The sequence below is a fragment of the Trichechus manatus genome, unplaced genomic scaffold, assembly GCF_000243295.1.
Source record: "Trichechus manatus latirostris isolate Lorelei unplaced genomic scaffold, TriManLat1.0 scaffold00282, whole genome shotgun sequence".
NCBI lineage: Eukaryota > Metazoa > Chordata > Mammalia > Sirenia > Trichechidae > Trichechus > Trichechus manatus.
The window spans coordinates 1,678,222-1,690,818 of NW_004444218.1; the positions used below are offsets into that span (position 1 = coordinate 1,678,222).

Sequence of the window (12,597 nt, forward strand, 5' to 3'; positions counted from 1 at the left end):
GACAGCTCCCCAAGGGCCCCTGAGACTCGCTGCATCCTGGGGGTGACAGATCAGCCCAGGTCCCCACAGCTTACCCCAGCAAAGACACGTGCCTGGTGTGGTGCCTGCTCATCGTGGGCCCTTGGGACCAAACAAGCTGAGCTGTGAGCTCTCGTCCATCTTCACAGTCCCCACAGCAGAAGGAAGAGAGAGTTGGCAAGTTAAGCCTTCTGCCTGGGGGACACACAGCACTTCTCATCATGCTTCATTGAGAGCCCTGCTGACAGCACACCATGTGCCAGAGGAGGACAGCCAGGGCCATTTGCTGCACAGCTTGGTGGCTGCCACGACCACTCTGCCAACTCTGTATTGTCCCACGAGGGAGGCTTTGTGTCCAGAGAGAGAGGGGACCTTTCCACAGTTGCACATGCATTCACAGCTGCACGGGGTGGGGGCACCTTTCCACGGTTGCACACACATTCACGGCTGCATCTGTGGAGCCTTTCCACAGTCACACATGCATTAATGACTGCATGGGGGGCAGGGGCGCCTTTCCACGGTCGCACATGCATTCACAGGGAGCCATGACAAGATGGGCACTGCCCTTTTGCATGTCCTCACCTCACTCCCACAGTAACCTGAGAAGTCTGTTGCTGGGGCACCTCTGCAAGGAAGGCGGGGCAGAGGGCAGGTGAATTGACACATGTGGCCCCACTCACAGGTGGCACTGGTGAACTTGAGCACTGGCCTCCATGCTCTTAATCACCGTGCTGTATCCCAACAGCGTTACTGGCAGGTGGTTGCTGCATCAGTTCTGCTTGTTAAGTGTCTAGCTTGAGGCCTCTCTGATCCTGAGCCCCCACTATCGCTGAACAAAGGGCCAGCCTTGAAGAATGACAGCTTCAGAGTTCGGGTACGCACATCCACCACAGCCATCAGGCCCCAGGCCAGCCCAGGACAGGGGATGCTCTGTGATGCGGCCACACCACTGCCCTGCTCTGCGTCGATGAGGGCTGGTGCTAGGGCCCTCATGCCTGTGGAGGTTAGAGTCTGTGGCGATCATGAGTACTCGAGTTTAAGAGAGAAGGAATGATGTAGGTCATGCCTAGGTCTGGGAGTAGAGGAGCAGGAATGAAAGAGTTAAATGAGCAGGAGACAGTGGGGGCTGTGGCTGGTACTGGACACGTCACCGGGACACACAGTGCTGCCAGATCACCTCAACCCAGCATTGCTGGAGGGTTCCCTGTCTGCGCCCGCCCACTCCCTCCAGCGTGGCTCTTGCCTCATGCCCTGTGCACACACCTGGCACCACCATACATGCCCACAGATACGGTGATTGTTGCTGACTTGGATTATGCCCTTCTGGAAGGGCAGAAACTGCCTTCTTTCCACCAAACCCCAGAGCTTTGTGCTGGCCTTGGACTTCTGTGCCCTCCCAGGCAGCAAGTTACTGAATAATCTTAAAAGCAGAGTGTGACAGAAGAGCAGTTGGAAAAGTACCAAGAGACAGACTTGAGCAACTTGGCCAGACTTTGACACCTGGACGGCAGGCCTCCCCACAGGCACAGAGCCTGCCATCTGAGCCATACTGTGGGGCAGCCCATCAGCCTTCCGCACAGTCTGAGCACCCACACTGGGCTCCCAGCAGGCTAGGGGGGTCTCACCTGGATAAAAGCATGTATAGTGTTTGGCATCATGGGGTTCATTCAGGCTTGTTTCACCTCATTTATTTGCACAACAGCTGCCTGTTGAACGCTGACCCTGTGTCAGACATGGGTGGTGCTGGGTGGGGGGGTACACAAACCCTGCCTCTGAGAGCCCCATGGGGACGGTGAGGGAGAGGCACAGTGTGTCAGATGGCAAGTGCAGAGGAGGAAAGGAAAGCCGAGAGGAGGGTGTTGGCAGTGGAAGTGCTGCAGTCTTCTGAAGGGTGGCCATGACAGGCTCCACTGATAAAGTGACACTGGAGGTTGAGCTGTGCAGCCACCTGGAGGCGAGGGCAGGGCTGCCGGGGGGTCGGCAGGAATGCATCCTTGACTTTGACCCCCTCCCAGTTTGCCAGTGTAGAGCTCTACTACAAAGCCCTGCAGTTCTATTTGGAATACAAACCTCTGCTCATCAATGACCTTCTATTTGTGCTGTCCCCCGACCTGGATCACACCCGAACTGTCAGCTTCTTCTCAAAGGTGAGTCAGCCAACATCACTGTTTCCAGAGAAGCGGGGGGTGGGTCAGCTAGCTGCTGTTCCAAGGTCACCTGAATTGTACTTCTTTAATAAACATTTTTTGAGATTGATCCCTGGAAAATTTAAAGGTTTAATTTATCAAACAGCTTTAGGTTTCAGACACAGGTTTACCTTCCAGCCAGTGTCCACAGATGAGACAGGCAGCTACTGAGTCACCCAGAAAGAGCGTGAAGCATAGATAGGCTCTAGTGTCTGGAAGGTGTCCCTGCTGGCAGTAGGACCAGAAGACAGCTCCTGGAGCCAGGCCCCCACTCGGTGCCTCCGATGACCAGGGGACTTGCACACCTCCCCCTGCACCACCCCAGGCACCCCCAGCCACACCATCCCTGGGATGAGCTTGTCTGAGTGCCTTGACCACTCTTCCCTGACTCATCAGGTGGGCCAGCTGCCCCTGGTGAAGCCTTACCTGGAGTCAGTCCAGAGCCACAACAACAAGAGTGTGAATGAGGTACTCAATCATCTGCTGACGGAAGAAGAGGATTACCAGGTGGGTGTGGAAGAGGAAAGCCTGGCAGAGAATGGGGGCAGCTCCCACCCGGGGGCAAGGTGGGCTTCCTCCCTTGGCCCCAGGGACAGCAGCTGTGCTGGCACTCATGCCACACAGCAGGGGCCAGTGCAGACTATACCAGCCTTGGACTCTCAGCAGCTAGAGGCCAGTCTGTCCCGTCACTAGGCTGCCAGCAGGTATGGGCCCCATGGGGTCACGAACAGATAGATGGGCAGGGGCTTTTCGGAGTCTGTGGTGGCCACCACTGCTGTCCTGGGTACCTGCTCCACTGTGCAAGCACCCCAGTAACCGTCTCTACCGAGACATGTACTCACGGAAAGGCTGTATCTCCTAGGGTTTAAGGGCGTCTATCAATGCCTATGACAACTTTGACCACATCAGCCTGGCTTAGCGGCTGGAGAAGCACCAACTGATGGAGTTCCAGCACATTGCCGCTTCTCTGTACAAGGGCAATAACTGGTGGGCCCAGAGTATAGAGCTCTGTAAGAAGGACCAGCTCTACAAGGTTGGTGTCCCTGAGTGGCACAGCAGGGCCCAGCCCCCCTTCAGTGTGCTTCATGATGCTTTTGGGCAGAGGGGTAATCATTTGTCACCCCTTCCCTCTTCTTTCCCTGGGACTTGTCTCAGAGATTCTCATGGAGGTGAAAGAGGAATGAAGCTAAGGGAGCTTGAGGAACAGTTTTAGAACATGGTGCAAGAGTTGGGAGCCGTCTAGAGGATCATTATCATTAACATAACCAGTTGCCATTGAGTTGACTCCAACTCATGGCAACCCCGTATGTGTCAGAGTAGAACTGTGCTCCACAGGGTTTTTTGTTTTATTTTTAAATTTATCTTATTTATTTTGTTTTTATTGTTGTTGAGAATATACACAGCAGAACATTCACCAATTTCAACAATTTCTACGTGTACCATTCAGTGAATTGACTATATTCTTCAAGTTGTACAACCATTCTCACCTTCTTTTTCTGAATTGTTCCTCCCCCACTAACATAAACTCACTGGCCCCTGAATTTCCTATCTAATTTTTCAAGTTGCTGTTGTCAGTTTGATCCCATATAGATAGTTCTTAAAAGAGCATAGTGCTAAAGGCAGACATTCTTTACTAGTTAAGCTACTGTTGTTTGATTTAAAGACTTCCACAGATATTTTTGGTTTAAGGCTTAAGGTTTAAAGATTTTCTGACGGTAACAATTTCAGGGATTTGGTTCATCCAGTCTCACCCATAGGGTTTTCAATGGCTGATTTTTCAGAAGTAGATCACCAGGCCTTTCTTCTGAGGTACCTCTGGGTAGACTGGAACCTCTAATCTTTCAGCTGAGCACACAAACCATTTGAGACCCAGGGATTCCATCATTAATGTTGTTGTTGTTGTTGTGTGCTATGGAGTCAATGCTGACTCATAGTGATCCTATAGGACAGAATAGAACTGCCCCATAGGGTTTCTAAGGAGCAGCTGGTGGATTCGAACTGCTGACCTTTTGGTTAGCAGCCCAGTTCTTAACCACTATGCCACCAGGGCTCCATCATTAACATAGAACTCCTTAAAAAGTCTGTGGATTGCAGTATTTGTGCTTGTGAGTCAATTCTCTTCTCTTCAGTTATTTGTGAATTTAACTTTACCTAAACACAGGGTCACTATGAATCAGAACCCACTCGACGGCAACGGGTTTTTTTTTTGTTTGTTTGTTTGTTTTAAACACAGTGTGGCAGCGTCTACTTCTTGGCACTTATTTACTTCATATCAGGATTTTGGGAATAAAAAAACCAAATTAAAATCATGGTCAAAATATTTGTGTCTATCAGCGAGAGCTGGTTTAGCACCACGCTCGTATCCTGCTAATCTAGTTGGGCTGCCTTGAGAAATTGCTAGGATCCTGAAGGTGCCGCTATCACTCTGGTTGGCCTAAACTTCTTGCCCAGTGGAGTAAAGTTGAGTTGTACAAGAGGGCCATTTTTGTAATACATTATACCCTGAGCTGACTTCTGGTGGCTCTGTGTGCCCAGAGCCCAGGAGGTCAGCAGGTCGTCTGTGACCTAGGATATGCTTAGGCATTGTCCCCATGTGCTCCTGAGGCTCTTCCCAAGACATGTGAGCTGTGGCTCTTGGCTCAGACTTCATCGAGGCAGTGTCACTTGACACTAGCTCATGTTGAGCTTTACCCCAAGTTGCCACCTCCAGTTTTTGGACTGTTAATTGACATCTCCTAGCCCTTAGTGACAGGGCTCCCAGTCCTCCCTGGTGTGCTGACAGGGCCCCGGCAGAGAGGACTGGGAAGAAAAACTGCAGAGCTCCAGGACCTCACACCAAGGTGCTCGGGGGCTGGCTGCTGGGCGGTGGCAGCAGGGCTCAGACATGCCAGAGGAAAAGCCATCACCCCGCTGGCAATGACAGCACCCTGTGGTACCATGACATGCCTGTCCCAGAGGCGGCACACATCAGTGTCTTAAACCACACGACTCAGGCACGGATGCAGGGGAATCACGCTCGCTCACCTCTCAGGCAGTCTGTCCTCTCTGCGCCAGTCAGCCCACTTACAGCCAAGTGTGCCAAGAAAAACACTCACAAGAACAAAACCATAGGTATAAACTTGTTGAGCGTACTTTCCCCTAGAGCAGTGGTTCTCAACCGGGGGCAATTGTGCCCCCCAGGGGACATTTGGCATTTTTCTGGAGACATTTTTGGTTGTCATTGCTAGGGGTGTAGTGCTACATCTAGTAGACAGAGCCTAGGGTGCTGCAGTCCAGATAGCCCCCAACTACGAAGAATGATCTGGCCCCAAGTGTTAAGAGTGCCAAGGTTGAGAAACCTTGCCCTGGGGCCAGAATTGAAATCACCTAATGTTCTAAGGAAAACCCTGGTGGCATAGTGGTGAAGTGCTACAGCTACTAACCAAAAGGTTGGCAGTTCAAATCCACCAGGTGCTCCTTGGAAACTCTATGGGGCAGTTCTACACTGTCCTATAGGGTCACTATGAGTCGGAATCGACTCGACAGCAATGGGTTTGGTTTGGGTTGGGTTAATGTTCTAAGGAGCCCTGGTGGCGCAGTGATGAAACACTCAGCTGCTAACCAAAAGGTCAGCTGTTCTAACCCACCAGCCACTCCTTGGGAGAAAGATGTGGCAGTCGGCCTCTGTAAAGATTTACAGCCTTGGAAACCCTATGGGGCAGTTCTACTCTATCCTATAGGGTCAGTATGAGTCGGAATCAACTTGATGACAATGGGTAACGTCCTCCTGAGAGAATGTGGCCAAATCACAATGTGCCAGTCAGCAGAGTAGTGAGTAGCATTGATGACATCTGGGACCGTCATGGAGCCACACAGAAAATGTTTATTCTAGAGTAAAGAAGTGGAGTATAAAGTCAGGCACAGCAGGTACAGCTCTCAGGATTTGCATTCACTCAGCTTGAACTCCTTGAGGTGTGCATACTCTACTTGGTGAGATGAGTGAACTGAGGTGATTATACCCGTGGCAGGATGCTGGGATGCCGAGGGAACACTGGCCAGGTAGTACCTGTGGGTTGAGCATTGGAAGGTGTCGGGATGAAGGCAGTTGAGGGCCAGGTGGTGTAGAAAGGGCTGGAAGCCCACGCATAGATGTGGACAGGTGAGAGGAGCCAGCCCTCAGGTGTGTGGAGAGCAGACGGGCATAAGGAGGGAGGTCCACAGCAAGGAGCCTGGTAGTCATCCTGGAGGTGTGGGTGTGCTGGTGTGGTGGCCTCATTAGGTACCGCAGTAGTTGGGGAGAAAAAGTGGATACCGAGACAGGACAAAAACAGAAGACCTGAGGGTACAGCAGGCCAGGTGTGGTGATGAGAAGTAGACAGGTGGGAAGAATCTCAGATGCAAGCCAGTTTTCAGGCTGCGGGGGAGGGACATGGGGTGTGTACCTGGGGAAGCTCATACCTGAGAGTCCTCTAGGAGACAGCCAGCAGGCACTGGGATTTGTGGGTCTACCCAGAGCAGAAGGGCTCAGGAAACACCTGCTTTCTGGTGACGGCAGTTGGAGCTGAGAGAGTTAGTGAAACAGTCTGGGAGGCCCATGGAGGGAAGGAGGACAGGAAGCCCGCCTGGCCACGCTCCCTGTAGGTCAGAGATGACAGTGACCATGAGGATGTCAGAGCTCTAGGGACATGGTGATCTGAAGGCATCTTGGAGCTGTTGCTGAGTCTCCGCTGACTTTGGCCAAAAAAAAAAAAAAAAAAAAAGTGGCCTGGTGCCTCAGTAGGAACAGCATGCGGATGAGGCTACACTCTGGATTGAGCAGCAAGCAGGTGGGTGAGAGGATTCTTTCAGGAAGATGGACAACAAGGGAAAACGGAGCTGGCTTCGGGGTGTTGGGTGAGGGTGTGGGCTTGGCGACCGAGAGTATCCAGGGGTCTCAGGAATAGAATATGAGCTTGAGGTGGCAGTCGGCATATGGTGCCAGCTCTCTACAGGCCCAAGTAGCAGTTACCCTGGTGACAGCCAACATGGCCACTGCCGCTTTAGCACCTTCCACGGTCTCAAGAGCAGCTGTGCGGTTAGTGGGTGACCACATTGCGTTTGAAACCAGCTTTGCCTCTTAGCTGAGCAATCTTGAGCAAGAGACTCACTCTGCGTGCCTCAGTCTCCTCATCTCTAAAAGAGCATAATGGCAATACCTGTCCAGAGGCTGTCGTGGAGACAAAAGGAGCTAATCCACACGTTCACTACTTAATGTCATTTAATTCTCACCATTGTGGCTAGAAAATAGGGAATGGGTATTGAAATTACTGATATACTAATAATTATTAACTACATGGGTATAACTTTTTAAATCATGTTACAAAGAAATTTGCAAGTATGAAATGGTGATTAGGGGCTTGTGAGGGACTTCTTTATGGCAGAAGAGAAGGTACACGGCTATTTCTTGAACACTAGCTGTGTCCCTGGTTGAGCCAGTCTCTGAAGGAGGCCTGAGTGTAGGGACTTCGGGCCTCCCAGCAGGCACTGCTAGCACCATTCCTGACATCCCTCACTGCCCACCCCCAGAGCAGCCCTGGGGGTCACTGGCCTGGAGGCCAGTGCACCTCTGGGCAGGTTAGCAGGCTCTGCAGGGACTGGCTGCTAGGACCACTCAGTGTCCCCCTGTGCCAGCTGCAGTTCTCCTTTCCCCAGCCCTTGTGGGCACAGTACCTCTGTCTCACCAGAGGGCAGCTGAGTTGCAAAACGGGGCTCTGCTGTGTGTCCAGACTCGCTCTGCTGGCAAGTGGTAGGGCCTCCACCTGAAGCCTGGTGCACCCCTGCCCCACCTGCCCAGCTGCCTGTAGGCTCCTGGTCCTGGAAGCTCACTTCAGGTGGCACAGGGTCTTGCCCTGTGCAGACTGGGCCCCAGCTTCGTGTGTGCTCGGTGGCAGGATGCCATGCAGCATGCTGTAGAGTCCCAGAATGCCGAGCAGGCCGAGAACCTACTGCAGTGGTTCCTGGAAGAGGGCCAGCGGGAGTGCTTCACAGCCACTCTATTTACCTGCTACCATCTGCTTAGCTCGGATGTGGTGCTGGAGCTGGCCTGGAGACACAACCTCAGGGACTGCGCCGTGCCCTACTTCATCCAGCTGATGAGGGAGAGTATCTTAGCAAAGTGAGTGCCTGGCCCCCGGGTAGCCACTGCTGTTCCCTTCTCACCTCACAGGGTTTCCTCCCCTGGTGCTGACTCTGGCCGCAGACCTGCCCGGAGGCCCTGGTGGTGGCCCGTTGAAGGCCAGCCTAGGGTGGCCAGCCATCAGTGGCTGCCTTTGGGAATGGGTTCTTCCCTTTGGGTGCGAGTGGTTTTCTGCCCAGTTCCCCTGCTCTAGAAAACCACCATGGCAGGTGTCAGGGAGAACTGAGCACTGACCAGTTCAGTGACCTTCCCGCTGATCCTGCCTCAGACATTATGCCAAAGCACACACTGCCACAGAGCAAGGAAGGTGCTGGGGTGACAGCCAGCAAGGCGACAGCTGGCACTGTTGGCATCCACACAGAGCCCCCAGTGCACAGCAAGCCCCTCTTTCGGAGCCTGGGGGCCTCTGTGGACCCCAGCTTCCTCCTGCTGCTGTGCCTCCAGGGACGTCCGGAGGGGTGGCTGCTGGCACGCCTGTTGGGGGTAGCCCCCTTTTCCAGGTACTCAATAGGAATGTTAACACATGTGTCTTAGTCATCTAGTGCTGCTATAACAGAAATACCACAAGTGGATGGCTTTAACAAAGAGAAATTTATTTTCTCACAGTCCAGTAGGCTACAAGTCCAAAGTCAAGGCATCAGCTCCGAGGGAATGCCTTTTTCATCAGCGCTGGAGGAAGGTCCTTGTCATTAGTCTTCCCTTGTTCTGGGAGCATCTCAGCACAGGAACCTCAGGTCCAAAGGACACACTCTGCTCCCGGCACTGGTTTCTTGGTGGTATGAGGTTCCCATGTCTCTCTGCTCGCCTCTCTCCCTCAAAAGAGACTGGCCCAAGACACCACCCAATCCTGTAGACCCCACCAACACAACTGCCGCCAGCGCATCCCACCACACCACAGTGATAGAGTCCACAACACACAGGGAAACCACAGCAGATGGCAAAATGGCAGACAGTCACACAACACTGGGAACCATGACCCAGCCATTTGGGGGACACAATTCAATCCATGACAACATGTATCGAGTCTTTTAAATACCTGAGGAGGTAAGTGAAGTCATCCTCCCTGTACAGCTGCAGACACTGGGGTTCGGGCCTAGAACTAGCAGGGGAGAGGGGCTCAAACCCGTCTCCCCCAACCAGGTCATGCTCCTCTCGGCACATCAGCTTCGGCCACTCAGGTGTCACTTGGCATCCTAAGTGTCCCACTCCAGCTTTCTCTGCAGGTTGATGATCTGTTTAATGAGGCGACAGTGTCTGATTTTAAAAATCTCCCTGTGTATCGAAGCCCTGGGAGGCCCTGTCTAGGCCTACTTTTAGCTGCTGTCCGTAGACCTGCATCACCTAGTGTTTCTGACACTGCAGAAAGCCGCCTCTTAGCCGTCCCTGCCTGCAGGTCCAGTCACACACCTGGGCATCTCAAGTCTGGATGGAGGCCCCAGCAGCACCATGAAGCCTCTGCTAGTGAAGCTGCTTTTTGTGGTTGAGGGATGGGGGCCTCCCAGAGCAATGTGGGAACTGGAGACAGTCAAGCAGTGGTGGGCTCTGGCTCGACCAGCCAGTGCCCAGAAGGGCTTGCGCCACCTGCTGGCTGCAGAGCCTCCAGGGAGCTGGCCCCGAGCACCTGACAAGGGTCACTCCAAAGCCACTGGTTCAACTGCAGGAGAGGACGGACCTTCACAACATGCCCCATTGTAGTGTCCTGGCCAGTGTGGGGATGGTGGCAGGAAGGGCAGCCTCGTCCACATGGCCTGAGCTGTGCAGGCCACCAGGGGACAGTGACTGGCTGATTTACTACAGTCCCAGGTCCTGAACTGCCACTAACGGCAGCTCCCTGGAGGAACTGTCTGCTGGTAGTGTGCAGGCAGTCCTCGGGAACTGCTCTTGCCTGCGGGGTACTACTTCCCACCACCCCCTCCTCCCCACCCTGCAGTGTCTGCACCCAAAAGCACCCTGTCCTTCCTGAGACCTCACGTAAAGGAAGATGAATAGGGCTTGAATCTCTGGTCGTCAAGGACCATGGGTTAACAGAGAGCTCAGACCTCCAAGGCCTCACTGCTGCAGAGGGTTGGACCCCAAGGGGACCCCAGGAACTGGAGGGGGATGCTCCCTCTGTGGTGGGTGATGGAGTCCAGCAGCCACCCCGTCATCTCGGTCCAAGCTGTGACCACACACCTAATCCAAGGTCAGACAGTCTGCTTGGACTACAGCTGCAGTGGTGGTCCAAGGACCCTGCTCCTTGGTCTGGGGTCCCAGACACCTCCACGCATCTGTCCTGGCTATGTCCCATCCTGTCTCTGCAGGGCCCAGGCACAATGCCTGTCATGATGGGGGGCCCCCACCAAGTGTGAGGTATTCTTGGCTGGGGCTGGAGCCCAGCGGACAGCACCGTGGCACTGTGAGAATGGAGTCCGAGGCAGGAAGGCCACAGCCCCTTGTAGACTGCAGAGCCGGCCTGTGGGCCTCCTGACTTGTCTGGGAGCTACTGGGCTGTCCTGCAGAGAACTACTCTCTGCCAGGGCCCTCCAAGGGGAGGGAGGGTGGAAACAGCATAGACCTTGGCCCGGCAGCTACCGCAAGCCTGGGCAGAAAGGACAGCTGTGGGTCAGATGTAGCTGTCCAGTCTCAGCCTACTCCCTGGGAGGGGAGGGGATGTGAAAGGATTCAGCCAGGCTTCAGACCTGCCCACCAGCAAGCGGAAGCCCGCAAGGGTCTGCGTAGCAACAGAGCTCTCTGCTGGTCGCCCCCAGGCCTGAGCTCATGCGGGAGCACAGGACTAGACTCACAGTTGCCATGGCCCCACTGGCTCGGTGCCCCAGATCTGGTGGCTCCTCTGCACCATGACACTTTCAGCTTCTCAGCCCGTGCATCTGTGCCAGTACCTGAGTGTGCACAGGGGCCTGATTCCTGAGGCCAGGTCCCCTGCCCCCAGGGGGAGCGTTCTCTCCACCAAGTGTAGTATTCCAGGTATCAGGTCCCCAGTGTTCTGAGGACAAGTGGTTCCTGTGCTGGTGAGGAAGGGCAGGCAGCCTGGGCTCTGGGACTGGCTGGCTAGTCAGGAGGAGAAAGCGCTGTGTTTTCTTGGCAGTGTCCTGCATGCTGCCCAGCTCACGGGTCAGTAAGCAGTGGTGACCCTGTGAGTCAGTCACCCTCACAGCCTGTTGTCATTAGCCACTTCTGCAGTGACCAGCGGCCACATGCCCACTTGAAAACCTGGGCTGGCCTCATGGCTGGGGGACTTCACCAAGGCCCCATCCAACTCCATCTCAGCTTCACTGCTGTCTCGCTGCATTCAAAATGTGCGTCTGTTTTGTTTGATGTTTTCACAAACTTTTTTTTTGTAACTAAAGCCATGTAAAAAGTATGGAGAGAAAACAGTGCCTTATCTCAACAGTTTTGCTAATTTTTAGGCTGAAAGATGACAGATGCTTAGAGTTTACCTTATTATGTTTAATTAAAATCAGTATTTCTTTTACAAAAAAATGTGCATCATGGGAGTGTGTCTTGGGGGTCAGGCGGTCGCTTCAGGTGCAGCCGGAAGCCAGCCTGGTCCAGCAGGCCTGGTGCCACCTCCACTGGCCACCCAGCATGCACACCCTCAACTTCCAGCTCTCCTGGAGGTCCCTTGCGTCCTTGCCACTCACCCGGAGCCCTGGCGGAGGGACAGCACAGCATGACAGCACAGTGCTGTCTGGGTGGTGCACAGGGGCTCCCACCTCTTTTGCAGATGGACAAACTGGAGGTCTCAGAGAGTCTCCATTGGCAGGAGCAGCATGCGGTGTAGTCCACCACTCTCCTGTTGGGTAGGTGGCACCTGCTGAAGAGATGAGGGGGGTGGACAGGGTAGGAGCAGGAAGGCCCTCTCTGGCTGGCAGGTATAGAGAAAGTAAGTGTAGCCGGGGATGTGTGAGAGGCACAGCCTGCGTCCTCTCTGCTCTGGGGCACCTGCCTTCTGAGGACGTGCCTGCCTGCTCTTGTGCCTAGCACCTGCCACGTGGTGAGCTGCTGCTGTGTCCCTGTCTGCTGGCTCCCAGGCAGCAAGGCTGTGGCTGGCCTGTTCTGGGAGGAGGGCTTTGCACAGATGAGCACCCCCTGGGAGGGCCTGGCTCTTGAACAGATGGATTTGCTGGGGTCCATTGTATAGAACTGCTGTTTGGCTCTTAAGAGTGCGCTGAGAGGGCCAATGCAACATGCATGAGGGGTGTCATGAGCACGCAGCATGTGAGCCTGGCCTCGAGCCTC

At 54.1% G+C, this 12,597-nt stretch overlaps 1 protein-coding gene across 1 annotated transcript in view; it reads left to right on the top strand.

Moving 5' to 3' along the window:
- CLTCL1 (clathrin heavy chain like 1) overlaps positions 1-12,139 on the top strand; it is a 239,482-nt gene extending 227,343 nt beyond the window's left edge. Inside the window, 6 exon segments of the mRNA XM_012559608.1 lie at positions 2,034-2,165; positions 2,601-2,711; positions 3,067-3,237; positions 8,114-8,320; positions 8,323-8,337; positions 12,083-12,139. Of these exon segments, the coding sequence (XP_012415062.1) occupies positions 2,034-2,165; positions 2,601-2,711; positions 3,067-3,237; positions 8,114-8,320; positions 8,323-8,337; positions 12,083-12,139 (693 nt within the window).
- The last annotated feature ends 458 nt before the right edge of the window (positions 12,140-12,597 follow it).